At 35.7% G+C, this 22,595-nt stretch overlaps 1 protein-coding gene across 5 annotated transcripts in view; it reads right to left on the bottom strand.

Annotated features, from left to right (window-relative positions):
• Positions 1–22,595, bottom strand: part of CASK (calcium/calmodulin dependent serine protein kinase) — a 385,576-nt gene that overhangs the window by 296,585 nt on the left and 66,396 nt on the right. For all 5 annotated transcript variants that reach the window (XM_082681940.1, XM_082681938.1, XM_082681939.1 and 2 more), the window contains exon 2: positions 14,857–14,969. In XM_082681940.1, the coding sequence (XP_082538066.1) occupies positions 14,857–14,969 (113 nt within the window). The remainder of the gene's footprint in view (positions 1–14,856; positions 14,970–22,595) is intronic.

Here is a 22,595-nt window from a genome sequence, read left to right on the forward strand (position 1 = left end):
AACGACCAGCAAGCTACAGTGCTGGACACCCTATGCCAAACAACGAGCAAGACAGGAACACAACCCCACCCATTAGCAGACAGACTGCATAAAATCATAATAAGGTCACAGACACCCCAAAACACACCACCAGACGTGGACCTGCCCACCAGAAAGACAAGATCCAGCCTCATCCACCAGAACACAGGCACTAGTCCCCTCCACCAGGAAGCCTACACAACCCACTGAACCAACCTTAGCCACTGGGGACACACACCAAAAACAACAGGAGCTACAAACCTGCAGCCTGTGAAAAGGAGACCCCAAACACAGTAAGTTAAGCAAAATGAGAAGACAGAGAAACACACAGGAGATGAAGGAGCAAGGTAAAAACCCACCAGACCTAACAAATGAAGAGGAAATAGGCAGTTTACCTGAAAAAGAATTCAGAATAATGATAGTAAAGATGATCCAAAATCTTGGAAATAGAATGGAGAAAATACAAGGAACGTTTAACAAGGACCTAGAACTAAAGAAAGAAGAAAAAATCATGAACAACACAATAAATGAAATTGAAAATTCTCTAGAAGAGATCAATAGCAGAATAACTGATGCAGGAGAACAGATAAGCGACCTGGAAGATAAAAGAGTGGAAATAACTATGGCAGAGCAGAATAAAGAAAAAAGAATGAAAAGAATTGAGGACAGTCTCAGAGACCTCTGGGACAATATTAAACGTGCCAGCATTCGAATTATAGGGGTCCGAGAAGAAGAAGAGAAAAACAAAGGGACTGAGAAAATATTTGAAGAGATTATAGTTGAAAACTTCCCTAGTATGGGAAAGGAAATAGTTAATCAACTCCAGGAAGCAAAGAAAGTCCCATACAGGATAAATCCAAGGAGAAACATGCCGAGACACATATTAATGAAACTATCAAAAATTAAATACAAAGAAAAAATATTAAAAGCAGCAAGAGAAAAACAACAAATAAAATACAAGGGAATCCCCATAAGGTTAGAAGCTGATCTTTCAGCAGAAATACGGCAAGCCAGAACGGAGTGGTAGGACATATTTAAAGTGATGAAAGGGAAAAACCCACAACCAAGATTACTCTACCCAGCAAGGATCTCATTCAGATTTCACAGAGAAAGTAACAACTTTACAGACAAGCAAAAGCTAAGAGAATTCAGCACAGCCAAACCAGCTTTACAACAAATGCTAAAGGAACTTCTCTAGACAGGAAACACAAGAGAAGGAAAAGATCTAGAATAACAAACACAAAACAATTAAGGAAATGGTAATAGGAACATACATATTGATAATTACCTTAAAAGTAAAAGGACTAAATGCTACAACCAAAAGACACAGGCTTGCTGAATGGATACAAAAACAAGACCCATATACATGGTGTCTACAACAGACACACTTCAGACATGGGACACATACAGACTGAAACTGAGGGGATGGAAAAAGATATTCCATGCAAATGGAAATCAAAAGAAAGCTGGAGTAGTAATTCTCATATCAGATAAAACAGACTTTAAAACAAAGACTATTACAAGAGACAAAGAAGGACACTACATAATGATCAACAGATCAATCCAGGAAGAAGATATAGCAATTGTAAATATTTCTGCACCCAACATAGGAGCACCTCAATACATAAGGCAGATACTAACAGCCATAAAAGGGGAAACCGACAGTAACACAATCATAGTAGGGAACTTTTAACACCTCACTTTCACCAATGGACAGATCATCCAAAATGAAAATAAATATGGAAAGACAAGGTTTAAATGATAAACAAGATGGACTTAATTGATATTTATAGGACATTCCATCCAAAAACAACAGAATATGCTTTCTTCTCAAGTGCTCATGGAACATTCTCCAGGATAGCTCATATCTTGGGTCACAAATAAAGCCTTGGTAAATTTAAGAAAATTGAAATCGTATCAAGTATCCTTTCTGACCATAATGCTATGAGACTAGATATCAATTGCAGGAAAAAATCTGTAAAAAATACAATATGGAGGCTAAACAATGGGGGCTAAACAATACACTACTTAATAACAAAGAGATCATTGAAAAAATCAAAGGGAAAATCAAAAAATACCTAGAAACAAATGACAATGGAGACATGACGACCCAAAACCTATGGGATGCAGCAAAAGCAGTTCTAAGAGGGAAATTTATAGCAATAAAATCCTACCTTAAGAAACAAGAAACATCTCAAATAAATAACCCAACCATACACCTAAAGCAATTAGAGAAAGAACAAAAAAACCCAAAATTAGCAGAAGTAAAGAAATCATAAAGATCAGATGAGAAATAAAAGAAAAAGAAATGAAGGAAACAAGAGCAAAGATCAAAAAAAACTAAAAGCTGTTTTCTTTGAGAAGATAAAATTGATAAACCATTAGCCAGACGCATCAAGAAAAAAAGGGAGAAGACGCAAATGAATAGAATTAGAAATGAAAAAGGAGAAGTAACAACTGACACTGCTGAAATACAAAGGATCTTCAGAGACTACTACAAGCAACTCTAGGCCACTAAAACGGACAACCTGGAAGAAATGGACAAATTCTTAGAAATGCACAACCTTCCGAGACTGAACCAGGAAGAAATCAAAAATATGAACAGACCAATCACAAGCACTGAAACTGAAACTGTGATTAAAAACCTTCCAACAAACAAAAGCCCAGGACCAGATGGTTTCACAGGCGAATTCTATCAAACATTTAGAGAAGAGCTAACACCTATCCTTCTCAAACTCTTCCAAAATATAGCAGAGGGAGGAACACTCCCAAAATCATTCTACCAGGCCACTATCACCCTGATACCAAAACCAGACAAGGATGTCACAAAGAAAGAAAATTACAGGTCAATATCACTGATGAATGTAGATGCAAAAATCCTCAACAAAATACTCTGAAACAGAATCCAACAGCACATTAAAAGGATCATACACCATGATCAAGTGGGGTTTACTCCAGGAATGCAAGGATTCTTCAATATATGCAAATCAAACAATGTGATACACCATATTAACAAACTGAAGTAGAAAAACCATATGATCATCTCAGTAGATGCAGAGAAAGCTTTTGACATAATTCAACACCAATTTATGACAAAAAACCCTCCAGAGTGTAGGCATAAAGGGAACTTACCACAACACAATAAAGGCCATATATGACAAACCGACAGCCAACATCGTCCTCAATGGTGAAAAACTGAAACCATTTCCACTAAGATCAGTAACAAGACAACACTACCCACTCTCACCACTATTATTCAACATAGTTTTGGAAGTTTTAGCCACAGCAATCAGAGAAGAAAAAGAAATAAAAGGAATCCAAATCGGAAAAGAAGAAGTAAAGCTGTCACTGTTTGCAGACAACATGATACTATACATAGGGAATCCTAAAGATGCTACCAGAGAACTACTAGAGATACTCAATCAACATGGTAAAGTAGCAGGATACAAAATTAATGTACAGAAATCTCTGGCATTCCTATACACTAATGATGAAAAATCTGGAAGTGAAATTAAGAAAACACTCCCATTTACCATTGCAACAAAAAGAATAAAATATCTAGGAATAAACCTACCTAAGGAGACAAAAGACCCGTAAGCAGAAAATTATAAGACACTGATGAAAGAAATTAAAGATGATACAAATAATAGATGGAGAGATATACCATGTTCTTGGACTGGAAGAATCAACACTGTGACAATGACTATACTACCGAAAGCAAACAACAGATTCAATGCAATCCCTATCAAACTACCACTGGCATTTTTCACAGAACTAGAACAAAAAATTTCACAATTTGTATGGAAACGCAAAACACCCCGAATAGCCAAAGCAATCTTAGGAAAGAACAACGGAGCTGGAGGTATCGGTCTCCCTGACTTCAGTCTATACTACAAAGCTACAGTAATCAAGACAGTATGGTACTGGCACAAAAACAGAAATATACATCAATGGAACAGGATAGAAAGCCCAGAAATAAACCCACGCACATATGGTCACCTTATCTTTGATAAAGGAGGCAAGAATATACAGTGTAGAAAACACAGCCTCTTCAATAAGTGGTGCTGGGAAAAGTGGACATCTACATGTAAAAGAATGAAATTAGAACACTCCCTAACACCGTACACAAAAATAAACTCAAAATGGATTAGAGACCTAAATGTAAGACTGGACACTATCAAACTCTTACAGGAAACCATAGGCAGAACACTCTTTGACATAAATCACAGCAAGATCTTTTTGATCCACATCCTAATGTAATGGAAATAAAAACAAAAATAAACAAATGGGACTTAATGAAACTTAAAAGCTTTTGCAAAGCAAAGGAAACTACAAACAAGAAGAAAAGACAACCCTCAGAATGGGAGAGAATATTTGCAAACGAATCAACAGACAAAGGATTAATCTTCAAAATATATAAACAGCTCATGCAGCTCAATATTAAAAAAAACAAACAACATAATCAAAAAATGGGCAGAAGACCTGGATAGACATTTCTCCAAAGAAGACACACAGATGGCCAAGAAGCACATGAAAAGCTGCTCAATATCACTAATTATTAGAGAAATACAAATCAAAACTACAATGAGATATCACCTCACACCAGTTAGAATGGGCATCATCAGAAAATCTACAAACAACAAATGCTGGAGAGGGTGTGGAGAAAAGGCAGCCCTCTTGCACTGTTGGTGGGAATGTAAATTGATACAGCCAGTATGGAGAACAGTATGGAGGTTCCTTAAAAAACTAAAAATAGAATTACCATATGATCCAGCAATCCCACTACTGGGCATATACCCAGAGAAAACCATAATTCAAAACGAGTCATGTACCACAATGTTCAGTGCAGCTCTATCTACAATAGCCAGGACATGGAAGCAACCTAAGTGTCCATCGACAGATGAATGGATAAGAAGATGTGGCACATATATACAATGAAATATTACTCAGCCATAAAAAGAAACGAAATTGAGTTATTTGTAGTGAGGTGGATGGATGTAGAGTCTGTCATACAGAGTGAAGTAAGCCAGAAAGAGAAAAACAAATACCGTATGCTAACACATATATATGGAATCTAAAAGGAAAAAACATGTCATGAAGATCCCAGGGGCAAGACGAGAATAAAGACACAGACCTACTAGATCATAGACTTGAGGACAAGGGGAAGGGGAAGGGTAAGCTGGGACAATGTGTGAGAGTGGTAGTGTATATATGGACATATATACACTACCAAATGTAAAATAGATAGCTAGTGGGAAGCAGTTGCATAGCACAGGGAGATCAGCTTGGTGCTTTGTGACCAGCTAGACGGGTGGGATAGAGAGGGTGGGAGGGAGGGAGATGCAAGAGGGAAGAGATATGGGGACATATGTATATGCATAACTGATTCACTTTGTTATAAAGCAGAAACCAACACACAATTGTAAAGCAATTATTTTCCAATAAAAATGTTAAAAAAATAAACAAAAGAAAACCCCATATAATCATCTCAATAAATGTAACAAAAGCTTTTGACAAAATTCAGCACCCATTTACAATAAAAACTCTCCAGAAAGTAGGCAAAGAAGGAACATACCTCAACATAATAAAGACCATATATGACAAATCTACCACTAACATCATACTCAATGGTGAAAAGCTGAAGGCATTTCCTCTAAGACCAGGAAGAAGACAAGGTTGTCCACTCTTGCCACTTGTATGCAACATAGTTTTGGAAGTCCTGGCTATGGCAATCAGAGTAGAAAAAGAAATAAAAAGGAATCCAAATTGGGAAAGAAGTAAAACTGTCACTGTTTAAAGATGACATGATACTATACATAGAAAATCCTAAAGATGCTACCAAAAAACGACTAGAATTCATCAATGAATTTAGTAAACTTGCAGGTTACAAAATTAATACACAGAAATCTGTTGCATTCTTATACACTAGCAACGGAAGATCAGAAAGAGAAATTCAAGAAACATCCCATTTATTATTGCATCAAAAAGAATAAAATACCTAGGATTAAACCTACCTAAGGAGACAAAAGACTTGTACTCCAAAAACTATAAGATGCTGATGAAATTGAAGAAGACCCAAACAGATGGAAAGATATATCATGTTCGTGGATTGAAATAATCAATATTGTCAGAATGACTATACTGTCCAAGGCAATCTACAGATTCACTGCAATTTCTATCAAATTACCAATGGCATTTTTCTCAGAACTAAAACAAAAAAATCTCAAAATTTGTATGGTGATACAAAAGACCCCGAACTGCCAAAGTAATCTTGAGAAAGAAAAACGGAGCTGGAAGAATCAGGCTGCCTGACTTCAGACTATACTACAAAGCTATAGTCATCGAAACAGTGTGGTACTGGCACAGAAATATACATACAGATCAATGGAGCAGGATAGAAAGCACAGAAATAAATCCACACACCTATGGTCAAATAACCTAAGACAAAGGAGACAAAACGATACAGTGGTGGAAAGACAGTCTCTTCAACAAATGGTGCTGGGAAAACTGGACAGCTACATGTAAAAAAAAATGAAATTAGATCATTCTTTAACACCATACACAAAAATAAGCTCAAAATGGATTAAAGACCTAATGTGAGACTGGGCCTTATAAAACTTCTAGAGGAAAACATAGGCAGAACACTTTCTGACATAAATTGCAGCAGTATCTTTTTTGATCCGTCTCCCAGAATAACGGAAGTAGAAACAAAAATAAACAAATGGGACCTAATTAAACTCAAAAGCTTTTGCACAGCAAAAGAAACCATAAACAAAAAGAAAAGACAACCCACAGACTAGGAGAAAATATTTGCAAGTGATGTGACTGACAAGGGATTAGTCTCCAAAATTTACAAACAGCTCATGAGGCTTAATATCATCAAAACAAACAACCCAATCAAAGAATGGGCAGAAGACCTAAATAGACATTTCTCCAAAGAACACATACTGATGACCAACAAATACATGAAAAGATGTTCAACATCGCTAATCATTAGAGAAATGCCAATCAAAACTATAATGAGATATCACCTCACACCAGTCAAAATTGTTACCATTAAAAAATCCATAAACAATAAATGCTGGAGAGAGTGTGGAGAAAAGGGAACCCTCCTACACTGTTGGTAGGAATGTAAGGTGGTATACCCATTATGGAGAACAGTATGGAGGTGACTTAAAAAACTAAAAACAGAGCTACTATATGACCCAGCAATCCCACTCTTGAGCATATATCCAGAAAAAAAACATGGTTCGAAAAGATACATGCACCCCAATGTTCACTGCAGCACTGTTTACAATAGCCAAGACATGGAAGCAACTTAAATGTCCATCAACAGAGGAATGGATAAAGAAGATGTACATATATACAATGTAATAATCCTCAGCCATTAAAAAGAATGAAATAATGCCATTTGCAGCAACATGGATGGACCTAGAGATTGTCATACTGAGTGAAGTAAGTCAGACAAAGATAAATATCATATGATAACCCTTTTATGCGGAATCTAAAAAGAAATGATACAAATGAACTTATTTACAAAACAGAAACAGGGGCTTCCCTGGTGGCGCAGTGATTGAGAGTCCACCTGCCGATGCAGGGGACACGGGTTCGTGCCCCGGTCTGGGAGGATCCCACATGCCACGGAGGGCCTGGGCCCGTGAGCCATGGCCGCTGGGCCTGCGCGTCCAGAGCCTGTGCTCCGCGATGGGAGAGGCCACAACAGTTAGAGGCCCGCGTACCGCAAAAAAAAAAAAACAAAAAAAACAAAAAACAAACCAGAAACAGACTCACAGACTTACAAAACGAACTTATGGGTACCACAGGGGACGATGGGGGGAAGGGATAGTTAGGGAGCTTGCGATCAACATGTACACACTGCTATATTTAAAATGGATAACCAAGAACCTACTGTATAGCACAGGAAACTCTGCTTAATGTTATGTGGCAGCGTGGATGGGAGGGGAGTTTGGGGGAGAATGGATACATGTATATTTATGGCTGAGTCACTTTGCTGTGCACCTGAAACTGTGACAACATTTTTAATTGGCTATACTCCAATATAAAATAAAAAGCTTAAAAAATGAAAAAAAGAACTCAGATTTTACATTAAGTAATCGATTTATTTGACAAATAAACAAAATAACTAACAAGGTAGGCATTCACAAAAAATATTCATCTTATTTTCACCAAATTTAAAGTGTGAAAAGCTAATACTGTACCATGTACACATTCTCTATATTTAAACTCATTATTTAAAATTTAAACCTTGAAAAATAATTTTTTTCTATTTCTGTAATTTTGTATCTATATTAGATGATGGATGTTCACTAAACTTACTGTGATAACCATTTCATGATGTATGTAAATCAAATCATGCTATGCACCTTAAACGTGTACAGTGCTGTACATTAATTTTATCTCAATAAATTTGTAAGAAAGATAAATAAAATGAAATTTAAATCCTAAGGAAAAAAAAAGAAAAAGTTGTGAGCTTTCAAAGATGCAAACATACATTCGCATGCCCAATCACATAACTTAGTACACTACTATATAGTCTACTGTGTTAGTTGGGTACCTAGGCTAACTTTGTTGGACTTACGAACAAATTGGACTTAAGAACATGCTCTCGGAATGGAACTCGTTCATATGTATGGGACTTACTGTAAAATTTATGTTTATAATTTTGCTATTTGTTTTCTATATGTCTTTTTTGTTTTTGTGTTTCTCCATTATTGACTTTTTTGCATTAAATAGATATTTTCTAGTGTACCCCTTTAATCCCTTTGTAACTTTTAAATTATATTTTGGGGGTTATTTTCTTATTTCCTCACTTGAGTATAAAAATTAAGATCTTAACTTGTAACAATATGGCTCAGATTAATATAAACTTAATTTCAATAGTATACAGACACTTTCATCCTATACAGTTCCATTCCCTCCTTTGTGCTCTTATTTTCATTCCAATTACACCTTTATTCATTTATGTCCATCAACATAGATTTATAATTATTACTTCATGCAGTTCTCGATTAAATCAGGAGGGAAAAAGTTATAATCAAAAAATATTTAGGGCTTCCCTGGTGGCGCAGTGGTTGAGAGTCCACCTGCCAATGCAGGGGACACGGGTTCGTGCCCGGGTCCAGGAAGATCCCACATGCCGCGGAGCAGCTGGGCCCGTGCGTCCAGAGCCTGTGCTCCGCAACGGGAGAGGCCACAACAGTGAGAGGCCCACGTACAGAAAAAAAAAAAAAATTATACTGCCTTTTATATTTACATATGTAGTTACCTTTACTGTGCTCTTTTACTTCTCACGGTTTTAGTTACTATCTAGTGTTTTCTTTTTAGCCTTAAGAACTACATTTACTATTTCTTGTAGGGCAGGTTTGCTAGTGATGAATTTTCTCAGTTTTGTTTATCTGGAAATGTCTTAATGTATCCTTCATTTTTGAGGTATGGTTTTGCCAGATATAGAATTCTTGGTAGACAATCTTTTTCTTTCATCATTTTGAATATGGTATTTCATGTTTCCTGGACATGATGGTTTCTGATGAGAAATCACTGTTAATCTTATTGAGGATACCTTGTACATGATGAATTGCTTCTCTCTTGCTCTTTTCAAGATACTCTCACTGTTGCTTTTGACAGTTAGATTATGATGTATCTTTGAGTTTATCGTACTTAGAATTTGTTGAGCGTCTTGGATGTGTTGGTTTATGTTTTTCATAAGATTCGGGAAATGTGGGGCCATTATTTCTTCAGATATTCCTTCTTTCCCTTTCTCTTCTCTCTTTCTGAGACTTCAGTTATGTATATCTTGATATGCTTGCTTTTTCACCTGTTAATGAGCCATACTTCGTTTCTTTGCATTACTCATAATTTTTTGTTGAAAACTACATGTTTTAAGTAATGTGCCAACTCTGTAAATAAGAATCTCCCCTCCTCCAGGGTTTGTTGTTACCGTTGCTGGGTTTTTGTTGTTGTTCTTGTTCTTGTTCTTATTCTTGTTATCATTGTTCCCCGTTCATTTGTTTACTGACTTTTCGGAACTAATTCTGGAAAGTCTGTATCCTTTGTTGTATGTGGCCACTATCTCTGCTTGGTTAGCTTAGTCCTTGCTCAGAAGCTCTGTGTATGTGTTGTTCCAGGGTTTTGAAAAAGCTGATTTTGACAACGTTTGCCAGTTTCCCCTTTGTTTTTATAGAGATGAGCATTATCAAAGGCCCTTACTCCTCCAATTTTGCTAACATCTGCTATCTGGGATTTTTTGAATGAGATATTCTTGGAGACTATGCAAACTGGAACCCAATCTATATTCTTTCTAGAAGACAACTTAATATTCTAAAATAAAAACCACCATTTTTGAACTTTTTAAATTAAGCCATAAAGAATTGAGTCCTTTCAAGATATCAGAACTCCTGTCAATTCAGTTTCCAATTCTGTACGTCTTACATTCCTTAAATTTCCCTATTAACAATTTGCTTGAATTAATTTTGATACTTATTTTTAAAACGAAAAAGTCAACTTTAAATTAGTGGCTCAGCAGAGTAAGAGATAAAATGTCCATTAATTAAAGGTTTTAAGATAATAATCAAGGAATTTCATTAATGGAGGCTGTGTATTTAAGGATGAAAATATCCTCCAATCCTAACAGAAATTCACCTAGCTTTCATTTAATAGAAACTTCTTATTCACGTCACATTCATAAGAGTCAACTTCACTTTTTCATATATGTGAAAGGATAAATTCTTAACCATTTAGGAATAATATGCCTTTTTAGGAATCTAATAAAAACTGTAGACTCTTTTTCTGGAAAATGAACATATATACATAATTCTGCTTACAATTTAAGGGTTTCTTGGATACTCTGTAGCCTATAAGAACCGCTATTGAACAAAAAAATATGATTTTGATGAGAAAACAGAGAACAGATATTCAAATAATTACAACGTCTGACCTTCAATAGAGCAATCAATGACAATGTAAAATATTAAAACATATATAAGTGGTCTTTAACTACTATACATTTTTCATTTCAAAAGCTAATTTTTAAATTATATATTTAGAATTTATTACATATTTTTTCTTATAAAAATAATATTAGAAACAATGGTTGGGACTATTAAACTGCAAGTTTCTTAAGAATAGGTGCTCTTGGGCTTCCCTGGTGGCGCAGTGGTTGAGAGTCCGCCTGCCGATGCAGGGGACGTGGGTTCGCGCCCCGGTCTGGGAGGATCCCACATGCCGCGGAGCGGCTGGGCCCGTGAGCCACGGCCACTGGGCCTGCGCATCCGGAGCCTGTGCTCCGCGACGGGAGAGGCCACAGCAGTGAGAGGCCCGCGTACCGAAAAAAAAAAGAATAGGTGCTCTTAAAATAGATAACTAATAAGGACCTACTGTATAGCACAGGGAACTCTTCTCAATACTCTGTAATGACCTATATGGGAAAAGAATCTAAAATATGTATAGGTATAACTGATACACTTTGCTTTTTGCAGAAACTAATGCAGCAGTGTAAATCACCTATACTCTAATAAAAATTTTTTAAAAATAGGTGCTCTTTTTACTTGTCTTTGTATCATAATGACCTATCCAAATAAATAGCATACTTTAGTTTCCCAGATGACACTTCACGAAACCTATTTTATTCAATAATGTATTTGAATACAAATGTACTAACAAGAAAAAATACTGACGCAATGACAAACATTAAATAAATCAAAATGACAAAAATAAAATAAAAAAGAAAACATAAAGAATAAAATAGATTTTAAATTATCTGTTGCTTGAGAGACAGGCTTAATTAGAAGAGAATATAGGGAATTCCCTGGTGGTACAGTGATTAAAACTCTGTGCTCCCAATGCAGGGGGCCCAGGTTCGACTGCTGGTCAGGGAACTAGATCCCACATGCATGCTGCAACTAAGAGTTCACATGTCACAACAAAGGAGCCCCCATGCTGCAACTAAGGAGCCCGTGTGCCACAACTAAGGAGCCCATGTGCTGCAACCAAGAAGACAGTGAGCTGCAACTAAGAAGCCCTCAAGCCACAACTAAGGAGCCCACCTGCCGCAACTAAGACCCAGCGCAACCAAATAAATTAATTTTAAAAAAAGAAGAGAATATAATGGTAAATATAGATATTTCTAGGTACTTCTGTTTAAACTTATAGATTCCTTTTTATTGTACTTCAAATTTCACTTCAAAATATGTTTCTTCTTAATACGACATCTCCTACCCTTAGCCATGAATAAGGTCATTTTTGGACACTAACCATTTGTACATGCACTGGAAGGGCAAATGTTTTGGGAAAATGTTGAAAGAAGTTGGGGATGGAGGATACTGTTCAAAGAGGTTTTATAATATAAAATAACATTATTTATTATATATCTTATAATAAAATGTGTGCAAGTTAAAGTAAGCTAGTGTGAAAATAAGCAATAGTGTGTATAGGAACTCCACTGCAAGTTTTTCTTCAAAAGGAAAAATAGTTGTGGTAGGGTGGAGATGAAATTTTTATTCTGTTTCTTAACCACTGCGAGTATCATTGTGCTAAAGAAGATGGGAAAACTACATTTTGGTGCCATAAATATAAAGGAACAATTGCACATTTTCATTTGAATAACATCAAACCCTTATCAAAACCAGATAAAGTCATGAGTAATATGCAGAATTCAACTGGATATCATTTAATATCTATAGGTTGTGACCCTACCATATAAGATTAATGAAATGCCCTAGCCTTGTCTTCAGAATAGGACTTGAAGACATTTACATACTCAAAGCAATGCCAGAGCGACAAATGAGTGAACTTCAGAAGACTTAACCTCAGAGACATGGATGGTACACCAACCCCATCTTTTTAAGTTTGGTGTTTGACTCCCTGGCTACGTGACAATAAATGAGATCCAGCCTGGCAGTCTGGGTCTATAGCTACAGAGATTCCTTGCTGAAGAAATCTGTCAATAAAGAACCTCAGCCAAGGGCTTCTCTGATGGTGCAATGGTTAAGAATCCTCCTGCCAATGCAGGGGACACGGGCTCGAGCCCTGGTCCGGCAAGATCCCACATGCCGCAGAGCAACTATGCCTGTGCGCCACAACTACTGAAGCCCGCATGCCTAGAACCCATGCTCCACAACAAGAGAAGCCAACACAATGAGAAGTCCACGCACCGCAACGAAGAGTAGCCCCCACTCTAGTAGCCACAACTAGAGAAAGTCCACGCGCAGCAACAAAGACCCAACTCAGCCATAAATAAATAAATTTCTTTTTTTTTAAAAAAAGAAAGAACCTCAGATAACTGAGAAAGTAATTAACTGTCTCCATAAAAAATGTCTTTAGTCTGTAGATTCAGAATTAGGTATACTGATAAACAAAATCAACATAATATAGGTATACTGAGTAATTGATTTAGACTTGTGATTTTAAACTGAAATCTTACTAAATTCATCAACAGTATCAAAACATTTAAGAGAAATAAAGATTCAACACATCTATATGTTTAATGAACTAGGTTTATACAAAATTACCTAAGTACTCAGAAAGCTTTTTGTTAAAATTAGTTGACAACTGAGGTACAGAAAATCAAATACAGTATATTAAACTTAAATGCAGTTAAAAAGTTTTAGCAAACATAATATAGTGGTGAAACCTGATTAGAAGTGAATTTTAAATTCTGCTAAATTTATAAAATAATTTGTATTCAAAAGTAATAATAGCCAATTCCAAAATATGAAACCGTAAGATATAAAATCCCTAAATCTTACCTTAAGAATTGAAAGATTAAAGCACTAAAAAAAAATCAGTTATTGATTCTTTGTAACAACTTCTATGAATCTTCTACATTCAGTATATGGATAATAATAATTTAGAAGGTTTCAAAAAAGTATTTAAAAGTAATGATCCTGAAAAAGGATCTGCAGGAATAGATTAACTTGGAACTCACAGTATCTGGGCTTCTACTTCTTAAAGTAAGATAACTGGATAAAATATAAATAGGCTACTCTGCCTTAGCTTTTCCAATTTAAACTATTAACTGCATTGCTCTTGGGATTAAGAAGGAAAGGACTTAAGAAGGATATGTCTTTTACTGGACTGTGAAAAAGTCTGAAGACAGAAGACAGGCTAATTAGAAACGTTAAAATAATAATTGTGCCATCTGAAGTGCGACCATATGTGAATCATGGCTACATGGAACTATGGCTTAAAACAGCAAAAAACAAACAAAAAAACTTTTAAAATGCTTCTGTACTGTTTATAAATATTTATACATAAATATGATTAGCCATATCAATGTCTTGAAACAAAATTTTGAGTCCTGCAAGTCCTAGCAGTACTGATCTTTCATTTACACATATACACCATAAGTGACTTAAGCAATATGTGATATATTAGTCTTTTAGTTCTATTAGATCACAATCCTAAGGGTAGTAAGTTATGGACTTGAAGGGAACTCATCTTAGTTTCTTTTGAATCTGCAATGATTATATTTGTGCCATTATTTCCCTTCTCACCCTTCCCATCCCATGTTCTATACTATAGGACTACAAGTTAGATCCTAAAAAATATATTTTCAGATTTTACTTCCTTTCTATTCAAAAAACATAGGCCAATAGCAATCCTAGATGACTTCATAACACTGTTAAATCAAATCTAGCTATCTTTCAAATACTATGTTCTAGAAATCTGACAAACTAGAATGGAATTTAAACTGTCTCCACCCACTTCCCACTGCATTACACCCTCTGCTTCCCCACCCCCAGATGAAGGTTAAGTTGATAGATGGATTGGAAATGAAATAAAGCCAGACATCAAATAACTTACTTGAAATCCATCTCTTACCTTCTGTACTTAACCCTGGACTTGATGTGAACTTGGCTACATCAACAATTTTTACAGCAAATTGTTGCCCAGTTTCTCTGTTGATGCATCGTCGTACAACACTGAAGGGACCCCTAAAAAAAAAAAATCCAAGTTTAATTTGTTGATTTTAAGTTTCTATTTCTCTTCAACAGTTTATTCATATTTCATTGTCTACTATAGCCATAGCTTTCAAAATAGAATTTAATATAGTTTTGAACACATTTTTCTATAATTCATGAGGTAATTATTTATTTGAAGTTGATAACCCAGAAAAATAAGAAACAAATTTACTTTCAAAATCACTTTTAAAAATCTGAGATAGCGTTCTTATATTCAAGGCAAATAATCTCTGTAATTTTCTCTACATAGTATCAGCATCTTAAACAAAATAATAGTTCACAGTGGTAGTGTATACAACTTTTACCTTTTGAACCAGAAACTTAAATCATTCTCTCATCTTAGCCATCACTTATCTAATCTTCACTAACAAGTCCTACTGAGTTTATTTCAAATATCTCTTAATCCTGTCCACTTCTCTGCATGACTCATTCCGTAGTCTAAACCACTACCAGTTTCTACTAGGACCACTGAAAACTTGTTTCTCCCATTCATTCTGGAAGTGATGTTTTAAAGATGAAAATCTGATATTATGTTTCTGCTTAAAATCCCAGAGAGAAGGTATTTGCAACACGTATTTAGTCAAGAACCAAAATACATAACTAATCCTTAAATAAGAAAATATACTACAAGGAAATCTGCGCAGAAGACTTAAATAGACACTTCACAAAGAGAAAGCCCTACATGATTTAGTTTCCAACAACCTCTACAGTCTCACGTGAAGTCACAGGGAAATCCTTCATCCTCCCCAAACTTCAAATTAGCATTACTCTCAACTGCCATAGGAAAGGAAGTAATTTCTACTAGCAAAACCAGTGGTCCAGTCACTTTCTTACCCAGTCCTCTCCTCAATTGAAATTGGTGGCTCTCAATATTGACCATACAGTTGAATCAACTGTAATGACTGATAAAATAACAATGCCTGGTCCCAGGCATTAAAAACACACACACTCTGTTCCTTGTGATTAATAGTTATCAAATAAGTATCTGAACTAAAGATAATCCAACATGCTTGAATCAACTATTGATTAATGTAGAATGCAATCGCAATATACTGTAGTATTTTATTTGAAGGCTAGTATGGTTTAAGTTATTAAATACACACACATGTACGTGTATACACGTATGGATTTCCCCCCTCCTCAGGAAACAAAACACTCTCATTGGTTTTTACAGGTAGAAACAGTACACCTGGATGCATGTGGTCAATCAGAAGACAGAGAAAAGTTCTTCATTTACAGTAGGACACTTATGATACTTTTGCCTTAAAGTGTAAGTTTGTCTTTATTCTTTCAGAGGACAGGCAAACGAATATAATCTAACCTAGACTTAAACATTTCTCTGAGATCATATGAATCAGTTGATTTCATCCCACTATCAATCATCAGGACATCAGTTACACTACAGTTTCAAGTCTCTCTCTTCAAGCAACCTAACAAAGCTAAACTGGAAGGAAAAGAAATGGTAATAGTGTACCTTTCAGAACTCTATAGGAAAAGGACCTTTTTGATAATCACTCAAAACTGTTCAAAGACTTTTCTCTGTGAGAAGACATATAACAATGTGAGTCAGGACTCCCACAAATGTTTTCATTCTCAATCTGGATGTCTTACTTGTGATTACTTATCCTGACAATAGCAAGTAATTTCAGGAAATGTTTAGCGTAATTGGTTTTTGTACACACATTAAACCCTTGGGACTCTATTTATATATACATTTGTGTAGTATGCTTCAATTCACTACACCTTTTGGATACTTTCCAAGATCTGTATGTGGGATCATTTTTGGTCAAGAGTCAATTCTTTAGTTCTTCCTGTTTGAACAAAGGTGAGGAAGAAAACATAGCTTTTCCCCCAACCCTTTTAGTAATAGTAGAATGAAGAAAGCTAGGAAGAATCAAGAAAAAAGGGAATACTGATACAAAAAAAAAAAACACCAAAAACGTGTTTAAGTCTGTGAATGAAAAAAAGGAACCAAATCCTTGGTTCTTTAGGCTACTTTTATAATGTGAGGCAAAGAAAATGAGTTTATCTCTGAACTGTTGATGACATGAAGATAGGTCACGAGTAAAGAGTTTCAAAGATCTGTCTCTCAGTGACATCCAGGGGGTTAGAAAAGGTGAACCATTTAGTACACTAAAAAGACACTGAAAAATCTTTTAACTTTTTTTGGGATTTAATCCATCAACTGGAAACTCAGTGGAAACTGAAAAAAATTTGAATGAGTATATAGTGTCTATAATTTTAGCAGGACTTGATTATATTTATTTCATCAAAACGCTAAAAAGACACAGGATATAAGAAAATCTGGCTTGTTTTCCCATCTTAAAATGGGGAGGAGAGTGTAATAAAATGTATGTTAAAACTTCTGTATTACACTTATTAGTTATACTTGAATGACAGTTTAAGGAACAGCAAAAATTCAGGAGGCCTAGGTTTCAGTCTGGCCTAAACTCTTTTTGAATCTTAAAATTTCATCCTTAAATTTTTAGTCTATAGTACAGTCGATTCTTGAATAATTATGGGGGGTGGGGGGAATACTGACAGAGGTAGTTGTAAGTCATCATTATAAACTACTATCTTTCTCATATTTCCACTAATTCTGGCCAGGGTATTAATCAAACTGGAATGATAAGATAATTGATGGCATTTCAGATTTGATAAAATCTATATTCTTTATCCAATTCTTTAAGAATACTGAATATTGATTGGGATTGTGGCACAAGGTTCTACTCAAGGCAGTTGGCTGCTTTCAGAATACTAAGTTTTAAAGTAAAAGGTCAATTAAACTAGAATATGTTACAATTGAATATTTGCTATTACTTCCCTAAGGTTTTGAAAAGAATGTAGCTGTGTCTCTATGCAGACACACGATAATCTCCTCTAGCTTTCATTAATGTGAAGAAAGGTCATGTCTAGGAATTGAACCATTATGATACCAAAAGTAAATACAGTTGGCCCTCTGTATCTGCAGGTTCCACATCTGTTGATTCAGCCAACCATGGATTGAAAATGTATGAAAAAAAATTCTAGAAAGTTCCAAAAAGCAAAACTTGAATTTGCACTGGTAACTATCTGCAAAGCATTTACAATGTATTAGGTATTGTAAGTAATCTAGAGATGATTTGAAGTATATGGGGCATATGTGTGGGTTATATGCAAATAATATGCTATTTTATATAAGGAACTTGAGCATCCATGGATTTTGGTATTGGCGGGGATCCTATAACCAATCCCCTGCAAATACCGAGGGACAACTGCATGTCAAAAGTGACTAGAATTGAACAAAATTATGCTAGAATACAGTATAATATGTTGGTCTCCAGGATAATAGGATAGATTTAGCAAATGCATCTAAATTAACTTTTCTCCCTGAACCCATTAAAATGAGAGAAAAGGGGCTAAAGAAAATGTCTTAAAGGACTGGGAGAATGAGAGAATACAACAGTAATTAATAATCAAATTTTGAAAGCAAGAAAGCAGATGGAGTAATGGTAACTGGCTTAGCATTCATAGAAACGCCAAATTGCAAGGAGAAAATAAGAAAAGTTCAGAACCAAACTCATTTACACTACAAAATTCTCAGGAAGCAACTGAACTGGCAGCACCAGATAACTCTGAGAAAGAGAGGGTGGGGCTAAACTAACAAGGTTTGAGTGAAATCTATTAGAGAAGCAGTTAAGAGTCTTAGATCCTCCTCCTCTACTCCATGCCACCAGGTAACTACTCTGCCTCATCCTCACAGAGGTCCATTATCTGGAGAGGGTAAAACACAGGGTCTTAGAACTGGGGACAGAAGGCAGTTGAAGAAGTGGATACTACATGAAAAGCAAGGGGTTTATGTGATCACACACAAACTGAATGTAGACAGCCCATCCCCATTTCCCATTAACAGAGGGGAATGTTAGAAGCTAGATCTTTACCCTTCAGGCAGGAAAGGTAAGATTTTCTATTGAATATGTGACCAGCCCAGAAGGAAAGACTAAAAATAATGACGTTTTATTGTTCAAACCACTCAACCAGATCACCTTCCTTGAAATTCAAAGTCAACAAGTTCTTCCACAAGTTCAGAGTTTTCAATCAGCTTTCCAAGCTCGGCATTGTTGGCATTTTGGGCTGAATAGTTCTTTGTTGTGCAAGGAAGTCCTGTGCATTGTAGGGCGCCTAACAGCGTCTCCAGCCTCTACCTGGAGATGACAGTAGCACCCCCTCAGCCAGTTTTGCCAAGCAAAAATGTCTCTAAACGTTGTCAAATGTCCCTCAAGAACCACTGCTCTATTCCTAATCATAAGTAGATAACCAACCTCCCAAAACATCTGGAGAAGAGTCTAATTTGGAAGACAGAGATCGAAACAGAAAGAGCAACTTAGAGGAAACATACTAAACAAGAAAAAAACTTCCAACTACCATTAATGTCCTTGGAAAGATACTATAACTATGAAACAAAACCAGAACTTTCAGAAGACAAAATGAGGGCTCTTGAAAACTAAATATATGAAGAAATTTAAAACTCAATAGAAGGCCTGGCAGATAAAGTTGAGGAAATTTCCCAGAAAGTAGAACCAAAAGAACAAAGAAAATGGAGGGGAGGAACTCAATCCAAGAACATTTCCCAGACCTTAAATCCTAAATTGTCCAAATTAAAAGGAGCCACCAAGGGGAAAAGCAAAAAATAACATACAAGAGAACTCCTGTAAGGTCATCACCTGATTTCTCAGCATAAACTCTGCAAGCCAGAAGGGAGCAACACCATATATTTAAAATGATAAAAGGGAAGAACTTACAACCAAGAATACTTCACCCAGCAAATCTCTCAGATTTTTTTTTCACATCTTTATTGGAGTATAATTGCTTTACAATGTTGTATTAGTTTCTGCTGTATAACAACGTGAATCAGCTATATGTATACATCAAAAACTTTAGAGAATTCAGCACCACCAAACCAGCTTTGGAAAAATTGCTAAAGGAACTTCTCCAAGCAGAAAAGAAAAGGCCACTACTAGAAACAAGAAAATTACAAATGGAAAAGTTCCCCAGTAAAGGCAAACATAAAGTAAAGGTAGGAAATCATCTACATACAAATATGATATAAAACCCAGCAACTGTAAGAAGAGGAGAACACAAATGCAGGATATTGGAAATGCATTTGAAATTAAAAGACTAGCAACTTAAAACAATCTTGTGTATATACAGACTGCTATATCAAAACTCATGGTAACTGCAAACCAAAAATCTACAATAGACACACAGAAAAAAGAAAAACGAATCCAAACACAAAACTAATGTTAGTCATCAAATCACAAGACAAGAGAACAAATGAGGAAGGGAAGAAAAAAGACCTACAAAAACAATTAAGAAAATGGCAATAGGAACATACATATCAATAAGTACCTTAAAGGTAAATGGATTAAATGCTCCAACCAAACGACACAGACTGGCTGAATGGATACAAAAACAAAACCCATATATATGCTGTCTACAAGAGACCTACTTCAGATCTAGGGACACATACAGACTGAAAGTAAGGGGATGGAAAAAGGTATTCCATACAAATAGAAATCACAAGAAACCTGGAATAACACTACTCATATCAGACAAAATCGACTTTAAAATAAAGACTATTACAAGAGACAAACAAGGACACTACATAATGATCAAGGAATCAATCCAAGAAGAAGATATAAAAATTGTAAATATATATGCAGCCAACAGAGGAGCACCCCAATATACAAAGCAAATACTAACAGCCATAAAGGGAGAAATTGACAGTAACACAATAATAGTGGGGGACTTTAACACCCCACTTTCATCAATGGACAGATCATCCAGACAGAAGATCAATAAGGAAACACAGACCTTAAATGAAACAGTAGACCAGATGAACTTAATTGATATTTATAGAGCATTCCATCCAAAAGCAGCAGAATACACATTCTTCTCAAGTGCACAGGGAACACTCCCCAGGACTGACCACATGCTGGGCCACAAGGCGAGCCCCAGTAAATTTAAGAAAACTGAAACCATATGAAGCATCCTTTCCAATCACAACACTATGAGATTAGAAATAAACTATAAGAACAAAACTATAAAAAACACAAACAAGTGGAGGCTAAACAATATGCTACTAAACAACCATGGATCACTGAACAAATCAAAGAGGAAATCAAAAAATACCTAGAGACAAATGAAAATGAAAGCACAACGATCCAAAACCTATGGGATGCAGCAAAAGCAGTCCTAAGAGGGAACTTTATAGCAATACAATCTTACCTCAGGAAACAAGAAAAATCTCAAATAAACAACCTAACCTTACACCTAAAGCAACTAGAGAAAGAAGAACAAGTAAAACCTAAAGTTAGTAGAAGGAAAGAAATCATAAAGATCAGAGCAGAAATAAATGAAATAGAGACAAAGAAAACAACAGCAAAGGTCAATGAAACTAAAAGTTGGTTCTTTGAAAAGATAAACAAAATTGATAAACCTTTAGCCAGACTCATCAAAAAAAAAAAAAGGAGAGGACTCAAATCAATAAGATTAGAAATGAAAAAGGAGAAGTTACAACTGACACCACAGAAATACAAAAGATCATGAGACTACTACAAGCAACTGTATGCCAATAAAATGGACAACCTGTAAGAAATGGACAAATTCTTAGAAAGGTACAGTCTCACAAGACTGAACCAGGAAGAAACAGAAAATATGAACAGACCAATCACCAGTAATGAAGTTGAAACCATGATTTAAAAACTCCTAACAAACAAAAGTCCGGGACCAGATGAATTCACAGGTGAATTCTATCAAACATTTGATAGAGGGATAGAGTTAACACCTATCCCTCTGAAACTATTCCAAAAAATTGAAAAAGGAAGGAATACTCCCAAACTCATTCTATGAGGTCACCATCACCCTGATACCAAAACCAGACAAAAATAACACACAAAAAGAAAATTACAGGCCAATATCACTGATGAACATAGATGCAAAAATCCTCAACAAAATATTAGCAGTCCAAATCCAACAATACGTTAAAAGGATCATACACCATGATAAAGTGGGATTTATCCGAGGGATACAAGAATTTTTCAATATCCACAAATCAAACAGTGGGATACACCACATCAACAAATTGAAGAATAAAAACCACATTATCATCTCAACAGATGCAGAAAAAGCATTTGACAAAATTCAGCACCCATTTACAATAAAAACTCTCCAGAAAGTGGGCATAGAGGGAACATACCTCAACATAATAAAGACTGTGTATGACTAACCTACAGCTAACATCATACTCAACGATAAAAAGCTGAAAGCATTTCCTCTAAGACCAGGAACAAGACAAGGATGTCCACTCTTGCCACTTCTATTCAACACAGTTTTGGAAGTCCTAGCTACGGAAATCTAGAGAAGACAATGAAATAAAAGGAATCCAAATTGGAAAAGAAGAAGTAAAATTGTCACTGTTTGCAGATGACATGACACTATACATAGAAAATCCTAAAGACGCTACCAGGAAACTACTACAGCGTATCAGCGAATCTGGTAAACTTGCAGGATACAAAATTAATACACAGAAATCCCTTGCATTCCTATACACTAACAATG

Source organism: Grampus griseus (assembly GCF_964374135.1).
Source record: "Grampus griseus genome assembly, chromosome: X".
Classification (NCBI taxonomy): domain Eukaryota; kingdom Metazoa; phylum Chordata; class Mammalia; order Artiodactyla; family Delphinidae; genus Grampus; species Grampus griseus.